This window comes from Mercurialis annua, linkage group LG4, assembly GCF_937616625.2.
Source record: "Mercurialis annua linkage group LG4, ddMerAnnu1.2, whole genome shotgun sequence".
Classification (NCBI taxonomy): domain Eukaryota; kingdom Viridiplantae; phylum Streptophyta; class Magnoliopsida; order Malpighiales; family Euphorbiaceae; genus Mercurialis; species Mercurialis annua.
The window spans coordinates 27,430,673-27,445,884 of NC_065573.1; the positions used below are offsets into that span (position 1 = coordinate 27,430,673).

At 32.8% G+C, this 15,212-nt stretch overlaps 1 protein-coding gene across 2 annotated transcripts; it reads right to left on the reverse strand.

Annotated features, from left to right (window-relative positions):
* Window positions 1-792: 792 nt before the first annotated feature.
* LOC126677419 (uncharacterized) lies at window positions 793-14,221 on the reverse strand. Of its 2 annotated transcripts, none has more exons than XM_050372019.2 (23): window positions 13,828-14,221; window positions 13,522-13,738; window positions 13,338-13,419; window positions 12,043-12,313; window positions 11,142-11,244; window positions 10,911-11,047; window positions 10,070-10,111; window positions 9,281-9,483; window positions 9,029-9,172; window positions 8,846-8,934; window positions 7,431-7,578; window positions 7,211-7,263; window positions 6,305-6,360; window positions 5,282-5,445; window positions 4,327-4,517; window positions 3,345-3,399; window positions 3,195-3,267; window positions 2,697-2,798; window positions 2,465-2,561; window positions 2,114-2,239; window positions 1,576-1,799; window positions 1,319-1,459; window positions 793-1,095 (listed from the first exon to the last, which is right to left on the reverse strand). In XM_050372019.2, the coding sequence occupies exons 1-23, from the start codon at window positions 14,098-14,100 to the stop codon at window positions 913-915; spliced, it is 3,174 nt and encodes a 1,057-aa protein (XP_050227976.1). In that variant the 5' UTR covers window positions 14,101-14,221; the 3' UTR covers window positions 793-912. The 2 variants fall into 2 exon arrangements, with proteins under 2 accessions (XP_050227976.1, XP_050227975.1); XM_050372018.2 differs by having other exon boundaries at window positions 9,938-10,111.
* Between the last annotated feature and the right edge of the window lie 991 nt (window positions 14,222-15,212).

The window sequence follows — 15,212 nt, forward strand, 5'->3', positions numbered from 1 at the left end:
TAATTAATGAAAATCTATTTTATTTAATGTTGCATATTTAAATTTTAGATTAAATAAAATATATGCTTACTTGGAATATACTATAATAAAAAATAACAAATATTTGATAATAAAATTTACAATAAAATAGAAAATCAAAAATAAAATAGAATTATTTTATCCTTATCTTCAACAGTACTCTATTTTAATATACAACGTAATAAAGTAACTATATCTATATAGTAAAATATTAAAATATACTATAAAATTAGTGGAGAGGATTTGCACATCATGCTCTTGGAGGTGGTCTAATAACATTATATGTGTAATGTTGATTTTGAAGGATGTAGTATATGTACTTGTTCTGAATCAACACATTTTTTTTGAGCAATTTTATAGTGAAAATTTTATTTTATTTTTGATAATTAAATAGGGGAGAACGCTTGTGGGAGAATTTGAATCCATGACCTTGACAGTTCACTGTCCAGTTATACATTTGAATTACAGCTCATTGGTTGAAAATTTTATTATTTTGAACATTACATGCGAAAATTAATATCAAAATCAATATCTCACAAATAACCTATGAAATATTTGATCCTATTGTTTGAAGTTTAGTATTTCTTTCCTTTGTTAAATCAATTTTGATAATTTTTTATTTTGTGACTTTATTTTTCCTTTTAAATCATTTATGTATATAAAGATGAAATAATTATTAGCTAATTTAACACTATAGTAAACTGATTTCTTATAGCTATGTTGCTGTCAAAATATAGACTTCATTTTATATTGAGCTGGAATTTGTAGAAGAGATTCAAATAAATATATATATATATAATATATAGAAATTGTCATGACAAGCATTCAACACTCAAAATCCTACTATTTTTGTAGGTTAGGCTATCTACTTGGTTAAAAAAAAAAGGAAAAAACTTAGAAAGAAGTTATGCATGCCAGTAGATTTTTACAAACTAAACGTAAATCTGGTGAAGGATCTGAAGAACATATAGCTGAGAGAACAATTCTTGCTTCGACCAATCCCTCTGATATGCTTTCCAAAATGGCGTCTTCACTCGCCATAAGTGATGCCATTAGTTTTGCACTTGCCATTTTTTCCTAATGAACAATGAAAAACCATCAATATACAATGAGAATGCAAGTCGCATATAAAGTCCCGGAGTTTCATAAATATTTTTGGAAATAGAATCAGAATGCCGAAACATAAGACTCGGTAGATTTACATAGGTTTAATTGTTTACTTGCAACATAAAATCTAAAGTAATCCGAATGTACTTCGCGATGCTAAAAAAAATCACTAAAAACAGGAGATAATTATTACCTTCTCAGAACCTTTTCTAAGAAATTTCAGGGAGAGTTTGAGAAGGTCGGCTGAATATCGTCGGACTGCAGACTTTAGATGGTAGACAGCTGAAAACATAACCTGGATGCAAGCAGCTCTGATCTCCGGGTGCCTTATCATCTACATAAAGGACAGAAGAAGATGAAAGAATCAAATCTTTGGACGATATGCATGGAGATAAATATATTTTTTTTTAACAAATAGACCTCAACTAATTAACAAAAAGAAAAGGACACCTCTACAGAACGAATCAAAGTTGGAAGTGTTCGTCGAGCAAAAGGTTTCTTGCCAGGGTCCGAGAGCTTCTGGCAAGCACTTATGAGAACATTAGCCGTACAAAGACGAAGAGAACAAGGAATTGCAGCTTCAGGTTCACGGTTCTCAATACTTAACGATGAGATAGGTACTTCATTTTCATCATTCGTCAGTTGATGGACCACATAAGCAAGAGCAGAGTTTTCTGAATTGTCATAAAGAAAGTGGTAAAAAATTCCATCATCATTAGTAACATCAAAACCAATGATTAAAAATCGGACCGGCAATATGAAACGGGAAACGCCAGCTGTCTGGTCCAACTGAACCTAAAACCGGTCCAACCAGATTGGACGAAGACCGGCAGTTCAACTATTTGAACCAACAGTTGAACCGGCAGTTGGATCATGAACCCTGTCCCTTTTTTTATATAGTTTTACTCATCCGAGAGCCGGTGACCTCACTAGTTCGGACTTTCAAACACTGATCAAAACTGCTTATACTAGGCGTGAAAACACCTACCGGAATCAATGATCTTTCCCGAAATGTTAAACTTCTTTGCAGAGTCCTTTAATGATCCAAGAGCATGCAATTCAGCACATATCATTAGTGCTAGGCAGTCAATGCAGCCATGTTGTGCTTTAGAAACTGAAATAGACCAAGAAAACAATGTTGCACCGAAACATACGCGCTAAAATGGAAAACGCTGAAACGGAAAATAACAAAACAACATTTTTTTACAAGAATTTATTATAAATATAAAGATTCAGTATTACAAAATCATTTCCGGAAACGAAACGCCGAAATGCAGGACAGGACAAGTTTCTATACAACACAGCCAAGAAATTAACAAAAAAGAGTAGAAACATTCACCTTCATCATCATCCAGAGATGGCCATAACAATATTGCCTTTATTGTTTTTCTAATTTGAAGAATAGCAGGATGAGATACTGCATCTCTGCCTCTGACCTATTAACATGACAATAATTCAGATTACCGTTGGATATGAAACGCTAAACAAGAAAGAGATAAATGAAAACTAACAGACTTCACTACAAAAGATGACAATTCATAAGTATTGAATTGATAGGATAAGATGTTTACCACAAGAGAAGTGCAAATAGAAAACAGACAAGCTTTTATCTTCAGTATATGGTGAAAACTTGCAGCATGTTCTAGTAGGGAGGAGACAATTGGAAAGAGCACCTACAAATGTAATAAAACAGGGACAATTATAAATTTTCATGATATCTGAGAGAAAACAATGAGAAAAAAAAGGTCCATAAGTGAGAATGCAAAATCAAAACACTCTAACAGTGTTACTTTAACAAATGATAAAGTTAAAATAATTTTCAATAAAGGTTGATTTTACTCGTTTTACCCTCAACTTTCTAAAAATGACCCAACAAACATAATTTCAGAATATCCACTTTTAGAAAGTTCAGGATAAAATGATCCAATTTTACCGAGCTGTGGGTTTATTTGTCTAAATCTTTTCCATAACTAAGGTAAAATGCTAGAGTTGCAGATATTGACTAGTTCAATGTCAAAGACACATTAACAGAAAATAAGCCAAAGCAATTTTTTTCCTATGTAATGTACCTGCGGATGCATCCGGCCACAGAGCTCAGCAGCAAGTTTTCGTACATCATCAAATTCACACGGGTTAAAGGCTCTGCAATGGCAATGAAAAAAAAATCAGGTTACTTTCATGATACTGACGGTTGAAGGTACTTTAGAGTTTTGAATTACCTTTGTAAGAGGAATGCAGCAACACATTCACCCACAATGTTGATGTCTCCGCATTCTGATCAAGACTAAAGTTAGCGACATCAAACTACAAGGAGAGAATGCAAAACTAATCATGGAGTCAAGCAGCTAGTTCTGGCTAATGCTTAAAAACCAATAACTCCAAAGATGACTTGTATATATGGGATCTAAAGCATAGACCAAAAAACGAAATCACCAAATTATATGTTGTTGTTCAATCTCAAGTAGATGAACAAAAGAAATTTAGCCTAGTTTCAAAGATTCTTCTTTTGGCACACGACAGAAAATTTTGTCTATATCAACTTTAAAACACTATCATGCCTGAATATGCAATGACTTATACTTTCACAAATAGATAGAAGCTGAAGTCATCTCCTAATGTTACATCCATAAGCATACACAATTCAGACACTATCAACACCTCATAATCCTAAGGTACATATATAAATCATTTTCTATGTACTTCTGCTAAAAATTAATATTTTTTCTTTTCCCTAAAGTCTAATTCTTTTCATGGTTACAGTTTCTGTTTGCATTCTCATGTCAAGTAACTTTGATATTTTTTTTACATATGCATCTTCCAGTTATTACATATGCTTTACAGAAAAATTGAAATGTGTTAAGTCTTAAAAGTATGATCAAATACACATAAAAAAGTTGAACCAAATGACAATTGATAATAAATTAGAATGCTTTACCTATCATGCCAATTTTGGAAAGACAAATAGTTTCACAGTTCAATAATATAACATTAATTCCGAGGAAACTATAGTCAAAAATTAATAAATATTTAATTGAGAGCTACAAAACTCTTGAAAAAAAAAGGGCTAAGCAAAATTATGCACCTGAAAATGAGCTTCCAAATTACAGCAAACAGAAACTATAAATCAACTCATACAGCTAAGGAAAATAGATCATAAAAAGAAAAAAAAAGTGCCTGATTAGGAAAGTAGCATAGACACACCATGAGTAATGCCTTGACTGGGAAGTTGACCATACATAATATGGGATTCAGGGTCATCAAAAACGCTCAGCGGAAGTAGCCGGATTATAAGTAAAGGACAAAGGCGTGCAAAAAGAGTTTGCTGCATTTCCATCGAGTCCTCGTTTATGCAGGATCCACTCTTCCATCCCGATGAAATGCCTCCAGTGATCCTTTAGAAGGAAAACAGTCAAATGTTGTAAAAAAGAGAACATAATACCAACATCATAACGGCTACTTCTCTTAGATTTAAGTTACAAAAATATAAAGATTGTTCTCAGTAACAACTTCAATTCTTGATTGATGAAAGCAGAAAACAAATCGCATTACAATGACAAAGCAAAATGAAAACCATAAATGTGTCATGTTTTTTGTGGCTCAAACTAGGCGAAAAATGTCTTTTCTTCCATACAAATATAGTACCGAGAATGCAGTAAACTGTTCCTAGTTAAATATGCAATTGACCTTTAATGCCCCTGTAGAATGTAGGAAGGTAATTTGTTTGACAGGTCGGCCAGTGCTCATCTAAATAATGAATCACAGAAGTAAATGTTTTAAAAGATGCTGTTAATAGGATTGATCAGAAGCAACGAGCTACAGCTCAAGTGGTATAAGCGTTGGGCAGCATTCTACTTAGGTCGTGGGTTCAATTCCTCCCACAAGAGCTCCTCTTCCCAAATTAAAAAAAGAAATTATAGTATTGATCAGAAAGAAACGTCCTTAAATGCATTAAACCTGGACAAGCTCTACCATAAACATGTTTAATTATCTATCACTAGATCAAAATGTTAGACAGATGCACTAATGGAATTAAAACAGAAACAAATTCTAACAAAATTTGAATGTAAAACAGTTAACGGCTTCCAAAAATAACAGAAAAACACGTCTATAAATTAAAGAACTGAGAAATCATAATCTTATCGTGTAGTGTACAAACCCTTTTTGCGGCTTTATCTTTGACAGAACATGATAGAGTACCGTATCTGCAGTTTCTGCTAGGTGTTCATTTATACAACTCAAAAACCGGACTATAATTGCATTTGCTGGCTCAGAAAACATCTTATCAATCAAGGGTATAATCATGGAGTTCCAATTTTGAACCTATAGTATTCCATAACAATTATAGGGTGAGTATATAGGTAAAAACAAACGATCAATATAATAATTTTATCTCACAATTTATAACTGCAATTCACAAAGAAATTAACAGTTACTTGCAAATTAATGTAAAAGTCATTTCAACTTTTAAAAAAAGAGACATGATATAATAAGATAGTATATCCCATATAATCCGATCGATAAAATGCTAAAAGTAATTATTCAAACAATAATAATTAACAAATAAAAATTTGTCAGTTAGATATATTTTTTATACCATGCTACAAAGTGACTAAATTTAAGTTCTTTTTACCAAAATCAAGCAAAAATACAAAGTAAATTTTTTAAATATCCTTAATTCTCCATAATGTTATATATATATATTTCCCATGTTGAGTGGATAAAAAGACCCTGCAATAACCACTGTCTTCCTATCAGTGTCAAGGTTCAGGGGATGTTTGGAAGGGAGGGATGAGAGTAAGATAGCAATGCGACAAAAAATATAGACCTGGAGAATTGTAAAACTCCAAATCGCTACCATTAGGATTACTATATTTTCTCTTCAGCAACATAAAAAGTGAAGCAAATAATAAGTTACAGGGACACAATTTTTTTCCCAACTATAAATAACACAATTAAAATATTATCAATTCAAAAGGAAAATCAATTACAAAAATGAAGAAAAAAGATTCCTGTTATTATATTGAAGTCCGGAAATTGAAAAACGATCTGAAAAAAAAAAGTCAGGAGTTGCGCATCATGCTGGTTCACATGCAGAAACGTTAACATGGAGAAATGGACATAAAAAGGATGGAGAAAGTAAATCGATTAGTAAATTGACCAAATCAATCATTAATCTTACACTTTTAGACCATTCTGGAATCAACTTTAGTACTCGATCAATATCCATCTTTTTTCCTGCAAATTGCAACAAGGTAAGCTCACATGCAAAAATGTTCAGTAAAAGAACACGCCTATGAATGAAATGAATAAAAATAAATAGCTAAATCCCAGTAATTGCTAGAAGAATGATGAAAGAAACAAGAAAATTTTAACATTCCACGTCATCAAAAACCAAAATATCAAAATGTAAGGCAATAAATGACAAACAAAATACAAAGATTTAGCTTAAAAGTAAATAATCCATCTAACAATAAGAAAATAGAAACAGGTCAAAATCAAAAATCTTTCAACGTTGCTTGTAAGAATTGATCCACTGAACCCTCCATTTTGCCTCAAATTTTGAGCAGGCAGGACAAGGTTTAGATTAATTATATGTAAAAATCTTTTAGGAGCAAGAAAAAAAGAGAGAGGAAGAGGAGAAGGGGCAATCAAGAAGAAAACAGTAGCCCCACCATTATCAGCCCAGCACTTGTGAGAGTCCTGGATGCTATGTTACTCGGAATTAACATCAAATACAGTATCTTTCAACATTTTCTCTCGGCAATTGGCATTCTCAAATAGCAATAACTATATCAAAACATCCTTCATAAGAATAGTCATACCAAACTATCTTTTGTAAATATCCTTCACAATGATACTGGAATTTACTTTGATAAGTATCTCACATCAAAGTTTGAGTGTCTTAAGTAACTAAATCTAGATAGAGAATATGAGATTTACATGGCAAAGACACAATCTGAGAATAAGAATATCAAGTTGGCCACAAAATTCAAGGAAAAATTTTACTAAGTGAAACTGAGAAAGAAATGTATGATAATCAAATTGACTTTACAAATTATAACTCCAAGACAGGAAGAGAAAACACCTTCACTTAGGCCTCCATTAGTTTTTGATTGATCAGGGCCTTGGTTTAGATTGCTGCAAAAAGAAAGAGACAGAGAGAGAGAGGGATAAGAAAGGTTCAGTAGATATGCAAGACTGCAATTCAATATAATTCAGAATCAGAAATCATTTGGAAACTCATATTTTCATTTAATTCTCATTAAACTGCACAGCAAGCAATAAGAGAAGGAAGAAATTAAAACCTAAGGCAGTCCAGTAGTAAACATATAATTTCAGGTTTCTGGTTATGATATTGGAGCATTCCAATAAAGGCGGTACTAGCATTTGACTGCAGTCCCTCATCTGATGAGTAAACAAGGTGTATTAGGGCTGGCATAACCAATGATGGGTCTGCAAAACATAAGAAATAATTCGCATGAGCATGTTGATCACAATTTTCATATTTACTAAAAACAGTACAGCAAAAACTCGTAAAAATCCTCATAAATCACAAAGAATTATACAGATGCAAAAGGAATTCCTTCAAATAGGGCCATATAGTGACATGCTAGGTCATTATCAGGAAAGAAATAAAAGCTTTGGGAGAGTAGAAACTGTCTATAAAAATTATGAGATAGTACAATTATTGCTTTTTAAAATTTAAACATGAATGCCAGCGAGAAAAAAGACACAAAATGCCTAGCTCAGCTGGAGCTATGAGGAGCACCCAAATGAACTTTCAAACTTAAAAACCTTAGAATCACAAAGCCATTAAGAGAAATAGAGAATGCTAATCAGAGTTTCATGTCTACCAAAAATCACAAAAGTAACAACTACAGTGCTATGCACGGCTCCTCAAATATGACAAAGTATATGATCTTAAATACATTGTCTTCCGGTATCTTGCTTAAAAATGGTTTTCCTGTACCAAACAAAAAATGCCTCTATGAAATGGCAGAGACGAGTGTTCAGTTTCTCATATAGCAACGATAGCAAGGTGAAGCCAAATGCATCAATAGAAGCATGAAACACGCTTAAATCAAGGATAAGGTCGGGCGACACCAACCATGAGTAGAAGTTATCACCAAAAAATTAAGATGAGATAGAATAATACCAAGTAGATTTTTTGGATCAAGTTATTCTCATAGAAAAGCTGGATAGCAGGAAAATTCTTAGATAATAGACAATTCCAGTACTGATTTCCAGTTAGATGCAGAATACTTGGGTTAGAGTAATAAGCTTCCAGAAGAATACCACATAAATGTATACAAAACATGAAATGTAATTTGGAAATTATTACATAGTTTATAACTGTGATACATATATGCAAAACATACTATTCTTAGCAATCACTAAATATAACAGTGATAAACACTGGCATTATATACAAGCCTGAAATTTTTCACAGTTCCCAGCTGGACTGGAGAACAGCATCTTCCAGAACGTCTTAATTGATACACCAAACAAGTTCTGCTGCTACCCCATATATAACTCATATTTGTTCAGTAATAATTGTACCAATTCTAAACACTACTTCAAACTCTAACAATTCAACTCGTCAATCCTCAAAATGAAATAGTTTAATTTTCAAATATCTGAAGCTAATACAGTGATATTTAGATCATGCCAACCATAAAGAGGGTGGGAAAAGAAAACGGTTTGCACTGTTCAAACTGACCTATCAATGAAAGCAAGTTAGATGCTTGTTGACATATTGCGATTTCTTCATCATTAAGACGCTCTAGCAAGTTGTTTGCAATATCTTGCCTGCAATGGTTCCATTAAATATTTGTATAACAGCCAAAAATGTGAGAATGAAAATAAAAATTACAGAAAGATACTGCTGCAAACAATACTATACCATCCTAGATAGGAAAGTTTAATTTCTGACTTTGACGACGAGCAAACCAGCTGTGATACGACGTCCATAGCATTCCTTCTCTGGGCAGCATTTCCAGAAGCAAGACGCTTCAGTATTTGGTTAAGACAGTTACTGCTTGTGCTCCTGGTCAAGCATTTACTAATCAAGTTAATTTGAGCCCCAAAATACAAAATACAAATTGTTTTTTTATGCTACAACATACTCGTGGGAAAAATAGAATAGAGTGAATACATGGTGCAATATTCTGCTATAAGCAGAATCACGGCTTTAGCTATGCCATCCCGCTCATCTAGAAGGTTCAACAATAAAGGTAACACCACATCCATCTGTCTGTTGTCAGCGAGGCAATCTTCAGATGAATAGCATGGTATAAAGATGGCTTCCTTAAATATGCAAATAGCCCCAGCTGCTAAATCTTCATCAGTACATTGCAGCTACAGTTCAAAGAGAACAGATGAAGGGGGAAAGAAAAGAACGATAAGTACAGCAAGAAAGATCTTTTAAAGTGTTCTTAAAAAGGGTAAATCAATGCCTCCAACAATAATTCATTGATAAACTGAACTCCGAATGACATATCAATACAACAAATAGAATATAGTCATTCATTCTACTCAGATATTAAATTTTTAAAACTATTAGTAATTTGGAACAGAATTAAAAATATAATCACTTGTTTACCACTCAACAGCTGATAGTCACTCATGAAAATATCAGCTATCCCTCCTACATCGAAGTATCCATGTTCCTAGTAAAGGAAATTCAAAGTAGAACTTAAAGGAAAAATGAGAGGATCTGACAAGCAGTATGCTGTAACTCTTCCATTTTTTTACTTAATCTACACACCAGAACTTTAATGATATGTTCCCACATGACCCCAATGACACACACCTGAGATAAAAGAATCTGTGATATTTGCATCCCATATTCTGACATTATTGTTTCAAGTTTCTTGCAGTCAAAACGGCCTAAGAGAAGGCATAGACAGTTCAAGAAAAACTTTCCAGTCTGCAGGCTGCTAACCTTGTCCTCTGAATAGTCATTGGCATGGCTCTCTGTATAGTACTGCATTTGAAATTTTCTCTCTCTAATTAGCAATTTGTCAATTAATCAGTATAAAAAGATACATAATAAATTACTAAGAGAGAGAGCACGTGAATTGGGATGAAATACTAGTAGATCTGTTTAAGCAAGGAAATTTTTTTTCGTTCCCTCTTTCTGTCGATTAAAACCATAACCCGCCCTCATGTGTTCATAAACAACACAGAAAGGGATGAACTTTTTCAATCTTACGTAGAGCTAAGAAAATGAGACAAGGAAAACATTTATCACTCTTTAACTACACCAATTTTAATTTTAATTTTTTTCCCTCGTTTTCACAATATTTATCCCGTTTCCACGTGGCCTTTTCTAGAACTCGATGGGCAATGTAATCCAAATTCTTAATGCAAAAGATGAAATATATATAGTGCTACGCAGAAATTTCATTGGCAGAGCTACAGATAACCACCTAATAATGTATTAAAAGTTGGACAGAAGGGTGCATTTGGCATTGGGTGGAAAAGAAAAAAATGGTATAATAACATTTACACCCCTTTCAAGGACATTTGGTACAAAAAGGAATTTAGGTTGATAAAACTTGAAAGGAAAAAAAAGGAAAAAGGGTTCACACCACCAGAAACACTAGCACTGGCACAAAACTACCAACTATCTTAACATAATACATTTTTGTCCTTTTTACTATTTTTTACCAGAATACCAAATGCAGCCCACCATTATAATTGAATGAAACTGAAAGCTAGATTCTCATGAAATGTTGCAAGTTACAAAAAATGTCAAAACAGAGATTTGAACAAAAAATAACCTGGATGCCAGACACGTATTGATCTAACAATTCTTTGCAACGTTGAGAAAATTTATGATCTTCCAAATGCAACAGAATGCTGTAGTGTTGCCAACAAGAAGATAGTAGCAAGGCTCTAGTTCTGTAAATGTTTGCACCTGTCTTCCATATTGCAGATGAACACATCATAATGCATGGAAAATTAGACAATAAACGTAGATAAAATTTAAAGGAACAAAGCGGGTAGAGGACCTGCCTCATCGTGAATGCAGCCATACTGCTTTTGTATCTCTTGCAACCATTTAAGCACTTGTACCGCTCCTTTTGCATGTAAGGGCCTACTTTTCCTGCTCCACTATGAAAATACAAAAAGTCAACGGCACTAGAATATCTAAGTGAATACACAAGCTGATGCTCAGAAATTGTAGAGGAGCTCGAAGCAAACACTTAGAAAATTCAAATCAGAGAAGATCTTGCTTATAACAAGTGAGACACGGATATGCATAACGTCCAAAATAATAACAGAGATAACGCCATTCAATTCAGTCTGAAAAAATTATTAGCCTAAAAGATTGGAGACGTTTGACTTCATGAATGAAAGAAAGCATACACAGACAATACAGCAGCAAGAAATCAACCCTTAAGATCCACAAATCAAAAAAAATAGCTGCAAGTGTCTCCACTTTTTTGTTAGGTTAATTCCGAAAACATTATTCAAAAGCTTTTTTTTATTAAATGTTATAATTAAAAGTAAATAAATAGATTTTGTTAGAAAGATTACTTATTTTTTTAATTTCTATATTGTTTTGTCTTGCCCATTACTAATCTCAAACACTATACAAGACATGGGCATTATGTCATTTATTCGTATTGTTCAGTCTTGTTCTTGCAAAACCAAACATAAAACAGCACACATGTCCTTATCGCACAAAACATGGTACGGAATAAAGATTTATCTTGTCTTGTTCAGTCCTGTCCTGTCTATGCCACCAAACAAAACCTAAGTAAACTATTCTGGCAAATAACTGAGTCACATAAATCATAAAATATAAGAAAAAGAGAAAGCAAATTTAAGGAAGTTAAATACCATCAATTATAGCCTAGTATGGGAATAAATAAGAAAAAGATGCAGGTCAATATGTAGAGAACATACAGCAAGGAGTATCTGCATTAGAGTAATAAGGTCCTCTATCATGTCCCAAAGCAAGTATGCCATAGAAAAGTTTGAGTCATCAGATGATTTACAAGTTTGTTTCACTTTCCTCTCTCCCATAGAAGCCGGTACAAGACTAATAGGACGGTCTGACTTTGGCTTGTCACTCAAAGACTTAGGCTTCTTTGATAATGCTCCACTGATGGCTAAAATACAATCAGCAGCAGACATTGAGAGACGAGAGGGCAACTCATATCCATCCTGCAATATGCTAGAAAGAAAATTGCAACTCCCTCAGTTCCAAAAAATTTGCTCTATTTCCACACATTTTCAGAAAAAAACAATAAATGAGATGCCAACACTCGTACTTTTAACTTATTTGTCCTTGTATATCCTTAAAGTTACAATAAAATTGTACTTTGAAAATTGTGTTTAGTTGAAAGAGAACATCTAATGAGGGATAAAAAAAAACTAATTTTAAGGTATGTTATAAATTAAAAGAGACATGCATTCTGAGACATCCAGAAAAGGAATAATGGACAATCTTTACAAGACATAAGGAGTAAAACATAAAAAGCTAATTCTAGAATTACATCAGTATAAATAGAAAGAGGCATATATAGTGAGACATCCAAAGAAGACAATCCTTATGAAACTGAGAGAGTACATCATGATACTATAAAGAATATGAAAAACACTATACGGAAATTGGATTTTCCGTATCACATATTTGTTCAGGTGAACAATGACTTGCAACAATTCCTCAAAAATTTAGAATTTAATGACCATGTAAGCTACATTGATTGACAACGCATTACAACATATAAACATTTAAATCATGCAGCAACCAAATAAAAGCTACAAATACAAACTAGACGAAATAAAATGCACTTGGTGCATTTAGAAAAAAACTTTAAAATCCAAATTTTTAAAAGAAATATCACTGGAAAAACCTCAAACCCGGCAATAACAACAGCAGACCTGAGAACTTGATGAAAGTTGAAAAAAAATCAACGACATAGTGTGTAGTATCCATCCGTAGCAGCAATTACAAAATTTAATCTACAAAAGCATAAAAAGGATTATGGACAGCATACACCCCATGGCCACATTCAATAAACCCAGACAAGCCACTAATTTATATAGTAGGCTAAGTACGAGTAATACTACTGTCTACTGAGCAACTTCACAAACCAAAGATAAATCAGTAAATATTTCTCCATAAAGTTGCACCAAGTTCATCAAAAGACTGCCACAAATCACACTAATAACACAATATGAGAGGAGCTATCTACCTTCCATTGCGTACTATCTGCAACAAATGTGGGATATACGAGCAAACTATGTTCAAGAAAGCACTGTAATTGTCTCGTATTCCTACCATAAGAAACAAAAAATCCCATTCACAACAATCTTCAATACAAACAGAAAAAGAAAAATCAATTATAAAAAAGAGCTTAGCACAAACCATCTCCTCACCATTTAAAGCATAATGATCCACAAAATTCTCAAACTCCACCAGACTACGAATAAGAACACACCAAGCAAGAGCTATAAAACGGTCATCTTTTCTGACAATAACATCACAGAGATTCCTAGCAACACCTTGGAAAAGAAACCCATCTTGAAACAGCCAATTTATAAGTATCATTGCTTGACCACCACCATGCTTCAAGTCTTTTTTACTCATCAATGACTACAATATCCACACACACAAAAGAACAAAAATCAAAACTTTCCTTGGATTCAGTAAAAAAGTAACAAAAAATTTGAAAAGGGTATTACTTGTTGAACAATGGGATTGAGAATATCATCCAAATTGAGGTCTTTTTGAACTGCATCTTTGACAAAGTTGTGCAAAAACCATAAGGAATCTTCTAATGACCCAAGCGCAGGTCTTTTGTTGGAGTCGAGAGAGAGGCGAGAAATTGCGTCCGTAAGCTTTCTGGTGCGAGCTCCGAGTAGAGTGGTTATAGCTCTGCCTATACTCGCTGTAATCATTGATTCTGGCAACTCTGTGGACTCTGATTTCCATATTAACTCTTCTTTTTGCTCCATTTTTGGGTAAAGTTGATAACTTTAATTAGTTTTGAGCAGAATTTAATCAGACTCTTGTTGAATTGTGGCAAAAAAGAAAAAAAAAATGGAGAAGAAAATAGGGATTGTAGGTTCTGGAGTTTTCTCATATGAGAACGTAATTTTTTATGAGCAAAAGATCAATCCGGCCCTCAAGTTTGTAAATTAAGATCAAATAAATCACTTTTAACTTTTTCTTAATCAATTAAATCACATTTTGGAGTAAAAAAAATTACTTTAGTCAATTATATCCTTAAACTTGTGTCTTAAATTTAAATAAGTTACGCGTTTAAAGTATACAGATTAAAATTCACTTGACTTAAATTAAAAAAGTTTTAGATCTACGTGATTAATAAGATTAAAATGACTTATTCAATTAAAAATACAATTTTGAGAATTTAATTGACAATAATATTTCAATGTACCCTCTAAAATTGACATAAAAGATCAATTAAGACTAAATATATGGTTTTATTGCTCATTTTAACACCTTAAATGAATTGTCAAAAAATGATTGGTATATTATATGCATATTTGAACTAATGTGACATAATTCTATAAACAATTTGAATATAAAAAGATAAAAATGTTTATTTTATGCGACGGTTGTGCCATGTCATTTTTACAACAAGCTAATGAGCATTTACGCTAAAAAAAATCTTTAATATTTGTTTATTTTTTATTAATGAATATTTATACATGGCTGATGTCTCACTAATTTATTTGCACAAATGAACCGTTGCGTTGTATAATTATTTAAAGATAAAACAAGCCAATTTGTCAAATTTAAGGTGTGTTTTTTCCTTCAAAATCATGAACTTGGCTTTAATTAAGCTTTTGTGCTAAGTTCAAAAGGTAAAACTAAAATGAATTTATTTGACCTCAAGATACAAATTGGAGAGCCTGTTTAATCCTTTGTTCAATTTTCTATTTACTTAAAACGCTGCGTTTTTCATTGCAAGTTCTTTGTAAAATAGGCTTAATTCCTTAAAAAAAACCCCACCTTGCACTTTTTTTCCGTTTATACTCTGACCTTGTAAAAACATCATTTGTACCCAATTTTGGGTTTTTATGTTTCATCTCTACCCAAAAGC